The sequence below is a fragment of the Caretta caretta genome, chromosome 1 (genome assembly GCF_965140235.1).
Source record: "Caretta caretta isolate rCarCar2 chromosome 1, rCarCar1.hap1, whole genome shotgun sequence".
NCBI lineage: Eukaryota > Metazoa > Chordata > Testudines > Cheloniidae > Caretta > Caretta caretta.
The window spans coordinates 219,800,090-219,816,194 of record NC_134206.1 but is presented as its reverse complement, the minus strand read 5'-3'; the positions used below and the strand labels follow the sequence as shown (position 1 = coordinate 219,816,194).

The window sequence follows — 16,105 nt, the reverse complement described above, 5'->3', positions numbered from 1 at the left end:
ACACTTGAGCACTATGCTCCATTTGTGCCCTATAAGATAATGAAAGGATACTGGTTATTATGATGCATTTGACACTTTGGGAACATTACACATTAAAAACTTTCCATGACATTTTACTTTCAGGCTACACAGGAGTCCTGGAAATTCAGAACACCATGAACACAGGAAACAAAACAACACCACTGAGTCTAGCATATTTCCAGCAAGCTGCCCAGGGAGTTAGCACCATCAGATCTAGAATAACATAGCAGACCAATGGGCCATCCAGTTTGGTTTTCTGTGCCTTAGGGGAAGACATAAAACCCCTAATAAAGCAGTTGAGGGTGCAATACTACACCATTTATTTATTAATAATTGTCATCGTTGGTATTGTGTCCACAAGTGTGCTGGGCACATCACAGGAAGCCTATAAAAGGCAGCTCCCTGCTGTGCAAAAAGTTGCTTCCTGAGCATCATCTGGTTGCCGGTTTAAGCCATGAACGACGTGGCTTAATAGATCTTGCAATGCTTATCCCAGCTATTTATAGAAATTAGAGATGAAAAAAGCCTGTTTAGTGTGTGGTGCACAATATACACCTCTACCCCGACAGAACGCGGTCCTAGGGAGCCAAAAAATCTTACCGCATTATAGGTGAAACCGTGAGATATCGAACTTGCTTTGGCCACGAGCTTTTCCATTATTAATAGTCACTTCCCGCCCCCTGACTGACCCCTCAAAATCCCCGACCCACCCAATCCTCCCCTCCCCCCCAACTCCCTGTCCCCTGACTGCCCCGCCCCCTAGCCACACCCCCTGACAGGCCCCCCGGGACTCCCATGCCCTATCCAACGCCCCCATTCCCCGTCCCCTGACCGCCCCACCCCCAGAACCTCCGAACCATCCAACCCCCCCTGCTCCCTGTCCCCTGACCAACCCCCGAGACTCTCTGCCCCTTATCCAACCCCTCGGCCCTGGCCCGGCACCCTTAACACACCGCTCAGAACCGTATGTCAGAGCCAGACACGCCGACGCACTGATCCGCCGGAGCACGCAGCCCCGCCCCCCAGAGCGCTGCTTTACCGCATTATATCCGAATTCGTGTTCTATCGGGTCGTGTTATATCGGGATAGAGGTGTATGACCAGCATGTGGCCTGTCACAGTGCCCCTTGCAACCTGCTGCTTGCCTCTTTCTTTCTGCAGAATTTAAGCTTCCATTTATTAAAAAAAAATAGACTAAAATTTTCAGAAGCATTTGAAGGTAAAAATTTGAATCTACATGTACATACCTGAATAAGAGGCCTAATTACCAGCACTGCTGGGCACCCACAGCTCTAACAGACTGAAGTTTCAAAATTTGTCGCAAGTCTCTAGCCACTATAATTTTGCAGAGAACTTTCTGAATGCAAACCAATACAGTTCTCTTTAAATGTGTCTGCAAAGAGCCTAAAACAGAACCTCAGAGAGGTGTGAACTACTCCCATTCATCTACTTAGGTTAGCCCCATTGCCTAACAAGGTCAAATGACATGTAGTATTGTACTCTCTTTTATTTTAGAAGAAAGATCCAAAGTAAGTACTCTATCCGGTGGTGTTGGTTAATCATACATTATTTGTAGAACCTATAGAGGGAGAAATCCTGTTTGGTCTGAGTGGTACAACCAAAGACGTAAACTCTTCCACGGACTTCTTTAGGCCTTGTCTACCCTGGCAAGTTTCTGCCCAGCAATGCAGCTTTCTGCACTGTAACTCCCGCGGTGCACACACTGCCAAGCCATTTAGTGCACAGAAACTGCGCAATTGCAGCGCTGTAAAAAACCCGCCCCGACGAGAGGCGTGCGGCTTTCTGTGCCGGGGGTACAGCGCTGCGGTGCCAGTGTAGACACCCTGGTCGATACAGCGCTGTGACTGGCCTCCGGGAGGTGTCCCACAACGCCTGGTCTCGCCTCTCTGGTCATCAGTTTGAACTCTACTGCCCGGCCCTCAGGTGACCAACCATGAACCCCACGCCTTAAATTCCTTGGGGATTTTGAAAGTCCCCTTCCTGTTTGCTCGGTGACGCGTACAGTAGTCTCAGCGCATCTCTCCAGGCGGCCATGCCTGCTGCACGCACCAGGCGATCCCCTGCTTGGAGCAATGCCGAGCTGCTGGACCTCATCAGCATTTGGGGAGAGGAAGCTGTGCAGTCCCAGCTGCGCTCCAGCCATCGGAATCATGATACCTATGGACAGATTTCACAAGGCATGACAGAAAGAGGCCATGACCAGGACACACTGCAGTGCAGGGTCAAAGCGAAGGAACTGCGGAATACCTACCACAAGGCGCAGGAGGCAAACTGCCATGTCTGTGCTGCGCCCACGAGCTGCCAGTCCTACAAAGAGCTGGACATGATACTCGGTGGCGATCCCACCTCCACTGCAAAGACTTCCGTGGCTCACGTGCCATTTGAGAGTGGGCAGAGTCAGGAGGAGGAAATCTTAGACGAGGATGTGGAGGGAGAAGGGGACCCAGAGGCAGAGTACGACTCAGAGGTCAGAGATGCATGCAGCCAGGAGCCCTTCTCTACCTCAGAGAGGGCTAGCCAGTCACAGCAGTCAGAGCTTGGCGAAGTGCAAACAGGAGAGGAGACCCCCGGTAAGTGGCTTTGATTTTTGGGAATCGCTGAAGCAAGTTGTTGGGGGCAGCAGGGTTGCAGAAAGCAGGCTTGTGTCTGTATGATGCGTGTACCGCCATATGCCTAGTCTGAATGGCAGAACAGGGTGTTGATTGACTCCCTCACTTCACAGGAATCTGTTTCAGAGATCTCCATAAAACTCTCATGGTGATACTGGGCAAGCTGCTGTCACAGGTTCTTTGGCAGAGCTACTTTGTTTCTTGCCCCATTAAGGGTAACTTTCCTGTGCCACTCTGTGTGTGGGGGGGAGGGGGGGCATTGTTGCACACAGGCGAGCCGCATAAAGCCCAGGATGGAAGCCACAGTCTTGGAGAAGACCCTCCCTCGATTCCCTGCTCACCCTCAGCAGCGAGATATCTTCCATAATGAACACAGCCTGTGGAAAATGTGGGGACAGTAATGATTATAAGGCCCCCCTACAGTGCTGGCTCTCCCCAAGAGCCACGTGCACTATGGTCCTGGAACATCGATTTCCCCTCTGGTTACTCAACATTTTGGGGGTCTTGTGACTCATGTGTGCTTGCCTGGAGTCAGCCAATTAGTGACAGGTATGTGAATAGAAAAGGAGTAGACTAACACAGCTGCTACTCTGAAACCTGTCAGGTATGTGACTAGTGGCTGTGTTTTAAATCACTGAATCAGTGGTCTGGGTGTTGCAAACAATACTGCTTCTGTAAAATGTTGCATTTTGGTTTCACAGAGATGACCTTGGGAGCCCAGCCTCCCTTTGTTATCACCAGCTGAACGGCTGCACAGAATTAGAAAGCACCCACAAAAAACTAAAGAGGACTTTCTGCGTGATGTCACGATGTGCTGTGCGGCCGAAAAACAAGCACTGAAGGACAGCGAGAAGAGGGACCAAAAGGACAACGTGGCACACCAGAACGCAGCCATGGAGCGGCTCTTAAATGTTACGGAGCGCCAAGCAGACATGCTCCAGGCGCTACTAGTGCAGCAAACCAAGCAGCTCCGCGCCCGCCCTCCCCTGCAGCCGCTGTCGCAAAACTCTTTCCCATGCGCCCCCCAGACCCCGCCAACACGCTCTTATAAACCTCCTGGCTCCAGTCTGTACCCGCAGCATTCCACGCCTCCCCCATCACAGGCCAGCCCTGCCGACTCCCAGTACCCACTGCACTCAACACCCGTCCCTCTGCAGGTTGGCACTGTACTCCAAAGGACAAAGCTGCATATGATACCTGGATATACACAAATCTTTAACCGTCCCGAGACCCCACCTCGTCCTAGGACCCTCCCATCCCCCATCCCTCACAGTGCTGATGTGTTTTTTGTTTGTCTCTCTCCTCCGCTTGTTGTCTTTTATCAAAGAATTGTTTTGGTTTAAAAGCAATTGTTATTCCAGTAATTGAAAGTAAACAGAACCCTGCAAAGCAACAAGCAATTTTCTTAAACCTTCACAGTGCATCGTCTGCACCAATCACAATCACCTCCTAGCATAACAAACACTGCACTCCCGAGCACAGCAACAAATATTAGTGGCTTTCAGATTCAAATTGCTGCCTCAAGGTACCCCTGATCCTTATGGCCCCGTGCTGCACCCCTCTAAAAGCCCTGGTCTCTGGTTGTTCAAATTCAGCCTTCAGGCACTGAGCCTCAGCAGTCCAGCCCTAAGTGAAGCTTTCACCCTTCCCTTCACAAATATTATGGAGCGTACACCACGCGGCTATGAGCATAGGAATATTGTCATCAGCCAGGTCCAGCCTCCCATATAGGCAGCGCCAGTGGGTCTTTACACTGCCAAAACCACACTCAACAGTCATTCTCCACTTGCTCAGCATGTTGTTGAACCGCTCCTTGCTGCTGTCAAGGTGCCCCGTGCATGGCTTCATAAATCATGGCATTAAGGGGTAGGTGGGGTCTCCCAGGATCACAATGGGCATTTCCATTTCCCCTACAGTGATCTTCTGGTCTGGGTAGAAACTCTCTGCTTGCAGCTTCCTGAACAGGCCAGTGTTCCAAAAGATGCGTGCGTCAGGCACCTTTCCAGACCAGCCCGCTTTAATGTCCGTGAAACATCCACGGTGATCCACAAGTGCCTGAAGAACCATTGAGAAATACCCTTGCGATTAATGTACTCCATGGCTAGGTGGTCTGGTGCCAGAATTGGAATGTGCGTGCCATCTATCGCCCCTCCGCAGTTAGGGAAGCCCATTTGTGCAAACCCATCCACAATGTCACGCACGTTGTCCATAGACATGGTATTTCGGATCAGGATGCGATTAATGGCCCTGCACACTTCCATCAACACAAGTCCAACGGTCGACTTTCCCACTCCAAACTGGTTAGCGACCGATCAGTAGCAGTCTGGAGTAGCCAGTTTCCACAGTGCAATCGCCACGCGCTTCTCCGACGGCAGGACAGCTCTCATTCTCGTATCCTTGCACCGCAGGCCTGGGGCGAGCTCATCACACAGTCCCATGAATGTGGCTTTCCTCATCCAAAAGTTCTGCAGCCACTGCTCATCATCCCAGACGTGCACGACGATCTGACCCCACCACTCAGTGCTTGTTTCCCAAGCCCAAAAGCGGTATTCCACTGTGGTCAGCACCTCCATGAATGCCACAAGCAATCTCGTGTCGGAGCTACTACAGGTGGCGAGATCAATGTCAAACTCCTCTTGCCTTTGTAGTTTATGGAATAACTCCACTGCCACTTGTGACATGTTAGTAAGAGCGAGCAGCATATTGGTCAACAGTGCGAGATGCATTCCTGCAGACCGAAGAGGCAGAGCACGCAGTACACAAACTGTTGAAAGATGGCGCCAAATGCGGATGGAAGCACATGGACTGCTGGATGCAAACCAATGCATCACAGAGCATTGGGACAGAACCCAGGATGCCCCGTGACCCCCTCCGCCTTCCCACAACTCTTAACGGCAGAAGAGGAAGTGATGCTCTGTGGGATAGCTGCTCAGAGCGCACAGCTCTGAATACCGATGCAAGTGCTGCACGTGTGAATATGCTACTGCGCAGGCAGCTGACAGTGTGAACATACAACACTGGTTTCCCTTCAGTGCTCTCTGAGTGACAATGTAACTGCCGGTGCTGTAACTCTGCCAGTCTAGACATACCCTTAGATAAGGCCATGCATACCTACACAGAAACAACATATCTGATACTAGAGACAAAGGGTAGAACACACTTCAATGGCTGGAAGCTGAAGCAAGACAAATTCAGACTAGAAATAAGGCACAAATATCTAAGTGAGGGCAGTTAACCACTGGAACAGCTCACCAAAGATTGTGGCAGATTCTTCATCCCTTAGGAGTTTTTAAATCAAGACTGGATGCCTTTTTATAATATATGCTTCTAGTGCATCCATGAGTTATTGCATTCTGTACAAGAATTATTGGGTGATGCTCTAAGCCTTGTGTTAGGAAGTGAGATTAGATTATCAAAATGGATTTCTGACCTCAAAAATATAAGAGCCCAGTGGCAGATTAGCCACTTGGCCTATGGGACCCATGCCCAGGGGCCCTGGCCAATTGGGGGAGCCCCCAAAAAAATCCGCCACCAGATGGCGGAAGCCCAGAGCCCCAGAAGCAGCGCTGGGTGGGGCAGGGGAAGCCCCAATGCCCTGACCCCTGTAGCAATGCCGGGTGGAGCGGGGAAAGCCCCCACATTCTGACCCAGCTCCCTAGCAGAAGCGCCATGTGGGTGAGGAAAGTCCCCCCACCCCGCCCCTGCTCCTTGGCAGAAGCGCCAGGCAAAGTCCCAGCGCCCAGACCCAGCTGCGGCCTGGGATTGGAGGCACTCTCACTCCCTGCCGTGGCCTAAGGGTTGGAGGAGCTCTCACTCCTTGCCCACCCAGGGCCGTGACGGGGAGGACAGAGCTTCTCCAGTCTTTGTGGGGGGCAGAAAGAAGCAAATGGGTGGGGGAGTGGAATGGGGTGGAACAAGGGTGGGGGCGCGGGGGGAAGGGGTGGAACGGAATGTGGCCATGGGTGGGGCTGTAAGCAGAAGGGGTGGGGAGCAGCCCCACTACGTGCTCTGGCTGAGGGCCCCACCAAACCTTAATCCGCCTCTGTATGAACCTATACTCATCTTAAATTTCACAGGGCAGAAGAGTAAGTATGAATATGTTTATCTAAGTGCCCTAAAGGGTATGGTGGTCTGGGCATTCAGCAAGTTGCATATCAATCAGCTGTTTGGAAAGAGATACAATTCCTGCTCTTCTGCCAAAACAAATGCTAAGCCAAAAATGGGTTGTATTTAGAAAAAGAAAGAAAGTTGCGGGCAGTCGCTCTTTCTACTGTTTAGAGAGTATTTTTCTTTCTGCTTTGATGTTTAAACTGGATAATTCCCTACAGAGATTAATTCTCCTCCTCTCTTTTGATCCACTCAGTCTTGTGATGAATGAATCCTAATGAAATGAATAAAACAACACTTGCAGGAGACACAAAATATCAAGGAAATCAAAACAAAACCTACGGCAAGCTTGACCCCTAAACTAATGATAACCAGAAAATCCTTGAAGGCAAATGGTAGCGATTAATTCTAATCTGTCTCTATCCATCATTCCAAGCATTTATATCACATGCATCACCCTGTCTTTGTTTTACTCCATACATGGTCTCACGTGCAATAGGAGATGCTCTGCACCTTTTGCAGTTGTTTACACCAGTGCAAAGTGGGTGTAAAATGCTGGTGTTTTACACCCACTTTTCACTGGTGTAAAGACTATATAAAGCACAGCAGTGAATCAGGTGCATCCAAGAAGCACAATGTGGGGAAGGAAGAAGTGCAAACATTTGCCTCTCCTTCTCTATCAGAATAAAGCAGCAGCAAACTCAGACTCAATGTAAAATGTGGTTGTAAATTCCTGGAGACTGATGTTTTGCCCATTCTCTTATAGTGACACTTGTCAGCCTCTGCACTGCCGATTCACTTACCTGGTTCTCTAGTTTCAGCTGTCGCAATTTCACACTTTCATCTTCAAAAATACTGTGAAAAGGAAAGAGAAAAAAACCCTATTATTGCTAGGAAAAATCATTTACATAGCACTGTAAGTGTATGTGGTGCTCTACAGAGCAAGACACGGTTCCAGAACAAACGAGTTTATAAACTAACTGCCATCCCACAATATACTTTTTACCATAGTGTGAGACCCAGTTACAACAGCCCTTTGAGATGTTTAAAAACTCACTTTTATAGTGCAGTTTAGACAAGACTAAGCTATGTATTAACCACGTTCTTGAAGCAATACTGAAGCAACTTTCAATACTGACAGGTTTCAGAGTAGCAGCCGTGTTAGTCTGTATCCACAAAAAGAAAAGGAGTACTTGGGGCACCTTAGAGACTAACCAATTTATTTGAGCATAAGCTTTCGTGGGCTACAGCTCACTTCATCGGATGCAAATTGGCTGAGTCATGAGCCAGTTTGCTGCTTCAATGCTTAACACTTCAAAGTAATTCACTGTGGTCCTGGTTCTCCCACAAATATCTACATCTCAGAGTTCTGCACTCGCTGGCTCCTCAATCCAGCTCTTTCCTCTTTGTGGATTGCCCAGGATCACCAATCATGATACGCAAAAGACTGTATTTACCCAGTTTTGATATGAATTTGACCTGATGTATAAAAATTGATGATTTCAGTACTGAAATGTTCTATCGTTAGGTGAGGTTGTGGTTGGCGTTAGGAATTTGCTACTCACTGATATTTTAATAGGCAATAACATTGTAGCCATGTCTAAGCATGTTAATGTTATAGGCAGGTCCTAGGGAAAGTATGGGTCTAATACACCTGCTTTGTCTGTAGCCAGTGAGGAAGGCTGTGAAAGGGGAGGGAAATCCTAGCCTTTTTCTGCTGAGAATTTCTGCTAAGAAGGAATTTGAAAGTTCTTCTATTGTGCCAGAATCTGCTCTGAGCTTAAGTGAAACACACAAAAAATTTCTGGTAGTGATCAATGGCTCAGTGTCTAGTTGGCAGCCAGTATCAAGCAGAGTGCCCCAGGGGTCAGTCCTGGGGCCCATTTTGTTCAACATCTTCATTAATGATCTGGATGATGGGATGGATTGCACCCTCAGGAAGTTTGCGGATGACACTAAATTTGGGGGGGAGAGATAGATAAGCTAGAGGGTAGGGGTAGGGTCCAGAGTGACCTAGACAAATTGGAGGATTGGGCTAAAAGAAATCTGATGAGGTTCAACAAGGACAAATGCAGATGGAAGAATCCCATGCACTGCTACAGGCTGGGGACTGACTGGCTAAGCAGCAGTTCTGCAAAAAAGGACCTGGGGATTACAGTGGAAGAGAAGCTGAATATGAGTCAACAGTGTGCCCGTGTTGCCAAGAAGGCTACGGGCATATTGGGCTGCATTAGTAGGAGCATTGCCAGCAGATTGAGGGAAGTGATTATTCCGCTCTATTTGGCACTGGTGTGGCCACACCTGGAGTACTGCCTCCAGTTTTGGGCCCCCCACTACAGAAAGGACGTGGACAAATTGGAGAGTGTCATCTAATATTTTAATGAACTTAGTCTGAGGGTTATCTGTGTTTAACTGCTTTTTATTTTGTCACACTTCCTATTTCTGTAATTTAGCCATAAAACATTTGAGAAATCCTCACTTAGGTCAATGACTTTGGACTGATAATAGCCTCAGATAGAAAGTGAATCCTGAGCTCAATAGCTGCAGAGCCAGGAATAGGTAGCATCTTGAGTACAAAATTGAGGGCATGGAGAAGGTTGTGATGACTATCCAGAAAAGTAGCATAAAAGATCCAGTCAGGGACATTATAGGCACAGAGAGGGACAAATGACCTGAAGGATACTTGCTATGGTTATAGTAACAGATTTAGGCTCTCTGTTGAAGGATGCACACAATTTAAACAATTGATATTTTTGTAACACATTTGCTGAATACAGTAAGATATGCAGTAGCTGCCATGTGGAAATCCGGTGGGTGATGAAGACTTGGCATGCTCACATACAGAACACACTAGTGATAGAAAAGGTTACCTTTGGCATGGACAAAACACACACTGGTTAGAAGCTGTAAAATAGGACTGAGTGGACTTGTCAGCGCTAAAGTTTTACATTGTTTTATTTTTGAATGCAGGTTTCTTTTGTACATAATTCTACATTTGTTAGTTCAACTTTCATGATAAAGAGATTGCATTACAGTACTTGTATGAGGTGAACTGAAAAATACTATTTCTTTTGTTTTTTACAGCACAAATATTTGTAATAAAAATAAATATAAAGTGAGCACTGTACACTTTGTATTCTATGTTTTGACTGAAATCAATATATTTGAAAATGTAGAAAACATCCAAACATATTTAAATAGTATTTTATTAACAACAGTGCGATTAATCACGTGATTTTTTTAATTGTGCGATTAATCACAATTTTTTTAATCGCTTGACAGCCCTAATAAAAATACAAAAGCATCACAGCACACTATTATTGAAATATTGCTTACTTTCTTATTTTGTCTGTATGAAATTTTAGTGTGTACTGACTTCACTAGTGCTTTTTATGTAGCCTATTGTAAAACTAGGCAACTATCTAGATGAGTTAATGTACTCCCTGGAAGACCTCTGCTTACCCCCAGGGGTATGTGTATCCCTAGTTGAGAACCATGGTATTAGATAAAGGTCACTTTTCCATTTCTCTCTCTCTCACACACACACACACACCCCTTTTCTTTTTGGACATTGTCTTAAGTAATTATTTTTATATAAAAAATAGCAGTGTGGACACAAACTAACATGTTTGCACTCTTCACTGCTTCTTTGTGATGGAAAAATGCAACCTCGAAAGATTTTTGTTTGTTTTTTATGTTAGACATATGAGATCCCAACATTTATTTTTAGCTGGATAATGCTGCCAGTGAAGAATAGGGAATGACCTCTCTGAGCTGCAATTACCCCAATTTTCAATGGGGATCAAAATCATTTTTAATTATGTTGTTCGTGTCTACTTTGGAACAAAACCTATGTTAAGTGAAAACTTTATAGCTATGTTTGAAGACTGGAACAGCACCACTACTGCAGAATAGACTAGCCCTCACATTCAACACTCCTCATTTCTTAATTAAGGGTTGGAAGTGATAACAGTCAGGATCAATCTATTGTGATGTCTCCATTCTGGTCCTCCAATGATGATTCAAGTCCTTCAATAACAAGAAGAAAGTCAGGATCTGATTTTCCTAATGTAGAAGGCATGCAAAAAACCAAGTGTGATGGAGGTGGGTGGGTGGTTATTCCAACATCCCCCCTCCCCTGGTATGGAAGGAAGAAACAAAAAGAAAAACTTTCACAAGTCATCTTTTTGCATCATAAAGTACAGGAACAATTGTGTCTCCTTTTCAGGTCACCTTTAACAGATTAAGAGCACTTCTGTGAAAAGGACTTGCAGTGAAGGAGCCCAGCAATCCTTTCCCATCACAGATTAGAGGAATCCACGTGAATCGTAGAAGAGGGCAGGGGGTATCAGAGCATCTATATGGTAAATATAAAAAAAAAGTCTCACTTTTTATTTAGCCCATCCCTTGACTCCTTCCCACTCCCTGGTTGTCTGGAAAGTCCAACCCAACAGCCAGGAAAACAGAGCTTCCTTGTTCCTTTCCTACACTAACTTTTTCTCTTAGTAGCTCAAATGGATAAACTGCTGATACTAATCTAATAGAAAAAGACTATGTGGAGGCACTCCCACATATCAGTGAGGAATGCGAGCAGTGCACTAATTCAGCCCCTGACTCAACCAGCTTCAAAAGGGAATCCTTCCAACCAAATCCATAGAAACAACATATTCAAATGCTCCTCTGACATACCAGTGCACAAGTACTGCATTGCACACATCATACCCTATTGCACATAACACTCCTGTCTGCAGTAAGAGCAATTAAACGTCTATCGGAAATGAGGAAAACAACAAATCTGCCCTGAATACAGGAGTATGGTCTAGAAAGCAATTCCTAGCTTAGCCCATGGTACTTGTGACGTGTCAGTATTCAGAGTAACTTCCCCTCCCCTTTTTCTCCCTAACCCTCTGCAACAGAGCACATGCTATATTCACTCCAAATCTCTCCACGGTACTGTGGTCACTGGTGTGTCCCAATCACTTACAAAGAAACTGCCCCCAATGACTCCTTTCTTCAGTTTCACTAAATTCAAGGAACCCCCTCTAACTGCCCTATGAGCTGAATGATGCCTCTGGCTCTGGAGAAGGTGGGCAATAATCAAAGGTGTAGAATGGAAGTGGAGACCAAGAATAACCATGGATACCAAGTAGGGATGGAGAAGAATGCAGAATGCACGTTTACTAAAAGGCATATTAAAGTGTGGTTGGACATTAAAAATGAGAAAAACAGCAAAATGGTGGGATTCCATGTTGTCTTCCTCACTGCCTTCCAGGTCAAACATGCTCCAATGATAAGTAAGAAGTTTTTCTTTTTAACTGCCAATGTCAAAAACTCCAGCTGAAATCAGAGCCCAGCCTGCTTTTTACATCATTACCAGAAATAGAAATTTTGCAATAAGAATTTGGATGATAAATTTGTTGATAATGGATGAAGTATAATATGAAATCAATTGCCTCTTTCATAACTATTCTTGGTATACATAGTTACCTGTAACATACATAACTCCCAGATTCAGCATCCATTAAGTAAGAGGTCAGTTATACATAACCAAGTAGTATTCTAAAATTAAAGAAGTATTACAACATGCACATGTTCCCAGCTGTTTTTTTAAAAAAAGGGAAATAGTGTATTATTTTGAAAACAGTATGTGATTATGTAATTAGAGCCTGTGTTATACATATGCAAGAAAAGGCAGAGTTAACATTCCACATTCAATTTGAACTTTGAAATTTGTTGACTTCTGAGTAGTTGACCATGCAATAAAATAGTCTCTAAATGTAGGGCTATTTAATGGAATTACATACTATTTATCAAATTGTACAATATACAATACAAACTGGAATATCAACGCAACCTTCCATACAATAAACATTCTTTATATATTTTGCTATGCTACTCAGTTAAGATTGTCACTGAATATTTGATTTCATTAAGATTTATAGATTTTAAAGGCCAGAAGGACCATTATGATCAATTAGTCCAATGTCCTGCATAACACATGCCATAGAATTTCACCCAAGGTTTCCAGCAGCAAGCCCAATAACTTGTGGGGCCTGGAGACTGATCTTGGTGGAGGATTTTCAACTGGAATTCACTTCTCACTTTGGTCCCCCAAGTCTATGTGTAGAGCATAAAGTCCTTGAGTTTTGCCTGATTGGGGGTAAGTTCATCGAAGGTGGGAAGATGGTTGTGCATGGATACTGTTCAACACAAGCACTTTTATACTGTACACAGCTCCCTGAGAGAGTTGGGTGATGCAGTTTTATAAACTGAAAAATAAATAATTACCCTCTTGCTTTGCTCAGAAGGAATAAAATTTAGTAATAACATGCCATCTTTTATATAGGAAACATAATTTGGCCCCAAAAGTCGCTACACAAAACTTACACACGTTCTAGTAAGGGCTTTATACTATATACTGATACAAGACATTTCAAATACACTTATCTTGAATTTGAAAATTTATTCACAACTCTCTAGGGCACTTACCTTCAACCAAAGAGATGGACTGAATGATGATGTTTATTTTCTACCTTTAATTGCTACGATTCTATGAATAAAATAATCTTCACAAAACAATGGGGTATAGACATTCCTTGATGCAGAGTAATTTTACAGTGGATATTTGGGATCATGTTTAACACCTCAGTGATTTCGGTCTAAGCAGAATCATGAAACATCTTCATAGTTAGAATGGTAACTGACTTTTTAAATCATCCAGTACTTCCTGGGGCCAAGAGGTAGGCAAAGCAATTCCTGATAGGAGTCATGTCCCAGGCAGAAGCCTGTGACAGTGTGCGGTTAGATCTATAATTGTGCCCTTTTGAAGCCAGCACCCTGGTCACTTAAAACACCCAGAGCACTGCGTGTAGTTAGAGTAGGAAGGGCTTAGGTAATTTGGGTTTGGAAGGGAAGAAGGGATCATTTGCAACTGTAGGGAGCCAGATGAGTTTATGAGGTAATTAGCTCACCGGCTGGATAGCTCCAAGAAAAAGCAAGCAGTATAAAAGGCTGAGCCAGGGAGGAAGAAGGGGGCTCCACACAACTGCTGCTGTGTTGTGATGTACCTGGAATATAAACAGCAATAACAACATCTGATGGCAGTACCCTGGTGGACTGTGTGTGCTGTGTAATTCATAGAGAGCCTATCCGCTAGGGTTTCCAGGAGCTGAAGGGGGAGCCTGTTCACAGCTCTTTACTCATCTCTGCAAAAAGGTCTAAATTACCCTGCTGGCTTCCCCTTCCCTTTGGGGGAAAGACCAATACATAAGTGAGAGACTGCATAAAATCTAGCTTCAGAATAATCTTAAACTCTTTTAAAATGCAAAAAGAAAAGGAGGACTTGTGGCACCTTAGAGACTAACCAATTTATCTGAGCATAAGCTTTCGTGAGCTACAGCTCACTTCATCGGATGCAGCTCACGAAAGCTTATGCTCAAATAAATTGGTTAGTCTCTAAGATGCCACAAGTACTCCTTTTCTTTTTGCGAATACAGACTAACACAGCTGTTACTCTGAAATCTTTTAAAATGCAGTAAATGGCAACAAGAATTTTGAAGTTTTCTAACAAAGGACCCCCAGACCTTCTGTTTTTGAATCAATACCAATACAGATTTTTCATCCTGGTCACATCTAAATGAATGAATTTATGCATGCATGTATTATGGATGTATTTATTGGAATTGGGGTGGGGTGCACTAGGAATATTCTCCTAATCAACTTCATCTGCCCACACTTTTATTTGTCTGGCTGCTGAGCTCCTTGAGGACAGGAACACCACACATTTCTTCTCTTGTCCCTTTAGGTGCTTGGACACCATAGTGACAGGTAGAGTATAAAGCCTGTTTTACGCACAGAAAATCAGTGCAAAAAACCTGATTTAATCAAACCTGTACAGAAACTGCGTGCAGACAAACCCCAAGAAGATAAAAAAATCAGTTCTCTTTCTCTCCCTTTAGCCACGTTCCATCACCATGGTTGTGAACTGAGAGAGCTGCGAACAGATGAGACACAAACAGAGGGATTTTGCCTGGGGGGAGTTCCCACAGAGTTTTTTGCCTTTCAGGTTTCTGTGAGCAATAAATACAACATCTGAAGAGGCTCTTAGAAGGAAGACAATATGGATAGTGAACAATCAGCTGTTGTGACCTGCACAGTATGTACCATGTTTCTCTTTCTCCCACAGGATAGAAGCGACTTCATCTGTATGAAGTGCAAGCTGGTCTCTATATTGGAAGAGAAGGTTAAAGGACTAGAGACCAAGAAAATTGGTAGCATGTGACCTCCAGAAGAAAGAGGAGAACCCATGTATCCCCAAAGCAGATAGAAGAAAGAAACCGTTTTCAGGCTCTCTGTATAGGTATTACGGCTAAGAATGGTTTGGAAGAGTCATCTGAGGGAAGGGATCAGAAGGAGACCCCATCGACCGGAAGGCATGGGATGCATTGTCCTAGGGATGGGGGTTCCACGACCACTTCTCCCAAGAGGAGACGACGGGTGGTGATGGTCAGGGTCTCCCTCCTAAGGGGACGGAGTCATCCATCTGCCATCCAGACCAGGAAACTCGAGAAGTGTGCTGCTTGCCTGGAGCTAGAATTCAGGATGTGACGGAGTGTCTGCCGAGACTGATCGAGACCTCGTACCACTAGCCCTTCCTACTTCTCCACATGGGCACCGATGATACTGCCAAGAATGATCTTGAGCGGGTCACTGCAGACTATGTGGCTCCGGGAAGAAGGATAAAGGAGTTTGAAGCACAAGTCGTGTTCTCGTCCACCCTCCCTGTTGAAGAAAAAGGCTGAGGTAGGGACCATCGATTTGTGGAAGTAAATGCATGGTTGCGCAGGTAGTGTCCAAGAGAGGGCTTTGGATTCTTCGCCCATGGGATGTTGTTCCAGGAAGAAAGATTGCTAGGAAGAGAGGGGGTCCACCTAATGAAGAGAGGGAAGAGCATCTTCGCAGGCAGGCTTGCTAACCTAGTGAGGAGGGCTTTAAACTAGGTTCACCTGCGGATGGAGACCTAAGCCCTGATGTAAGTGGGGAAGTGGGATACCGGGAGGAAACACAAGGAGGCGGGTGCAACAGGGGAGGCCTCCTGATTCATACTGAGAAAGTAGGGCAATCGGCTAGTTATCTTAGGTGCCTGTACATGAATGCAAGAAGCGTGGGAAGCAAACAGAAAGAATTGGAAGTCTGGCACAGTCAAGGAACTATGATGTGATTGGAATAACAAAGATTTGGTGGGGTAACTCACATGACTGGAGCACTGTAATGGATGGGTATAAACTGTTCAGGAAGGACAGGCGGGAGAGAAAAGGTGGAGGAGTTGCACTGTATATAAGAGAGCAG

The 16,105-nt window shown here is 45.3% G+C and overlaps 1 protein-coding gene across 1 annotated transcript in view; it reads right to left on the bottom strand.

The window, feature by feature from the left end:
• Positions 1 to 16,105, bottom strand: part of TULP3 (TUB like protein 3) — an 81,076-nt gene that overhangs the window by 36,410 nt on the left and 28,561 nt on the right. The window contains 1 exon segment of the mRNA XM_048823309.2: positions 7,561 to 7,612. Coding sequence (XP_048679266.1) covers positions 7,561 to 7,612 — 52 coding nt within the window.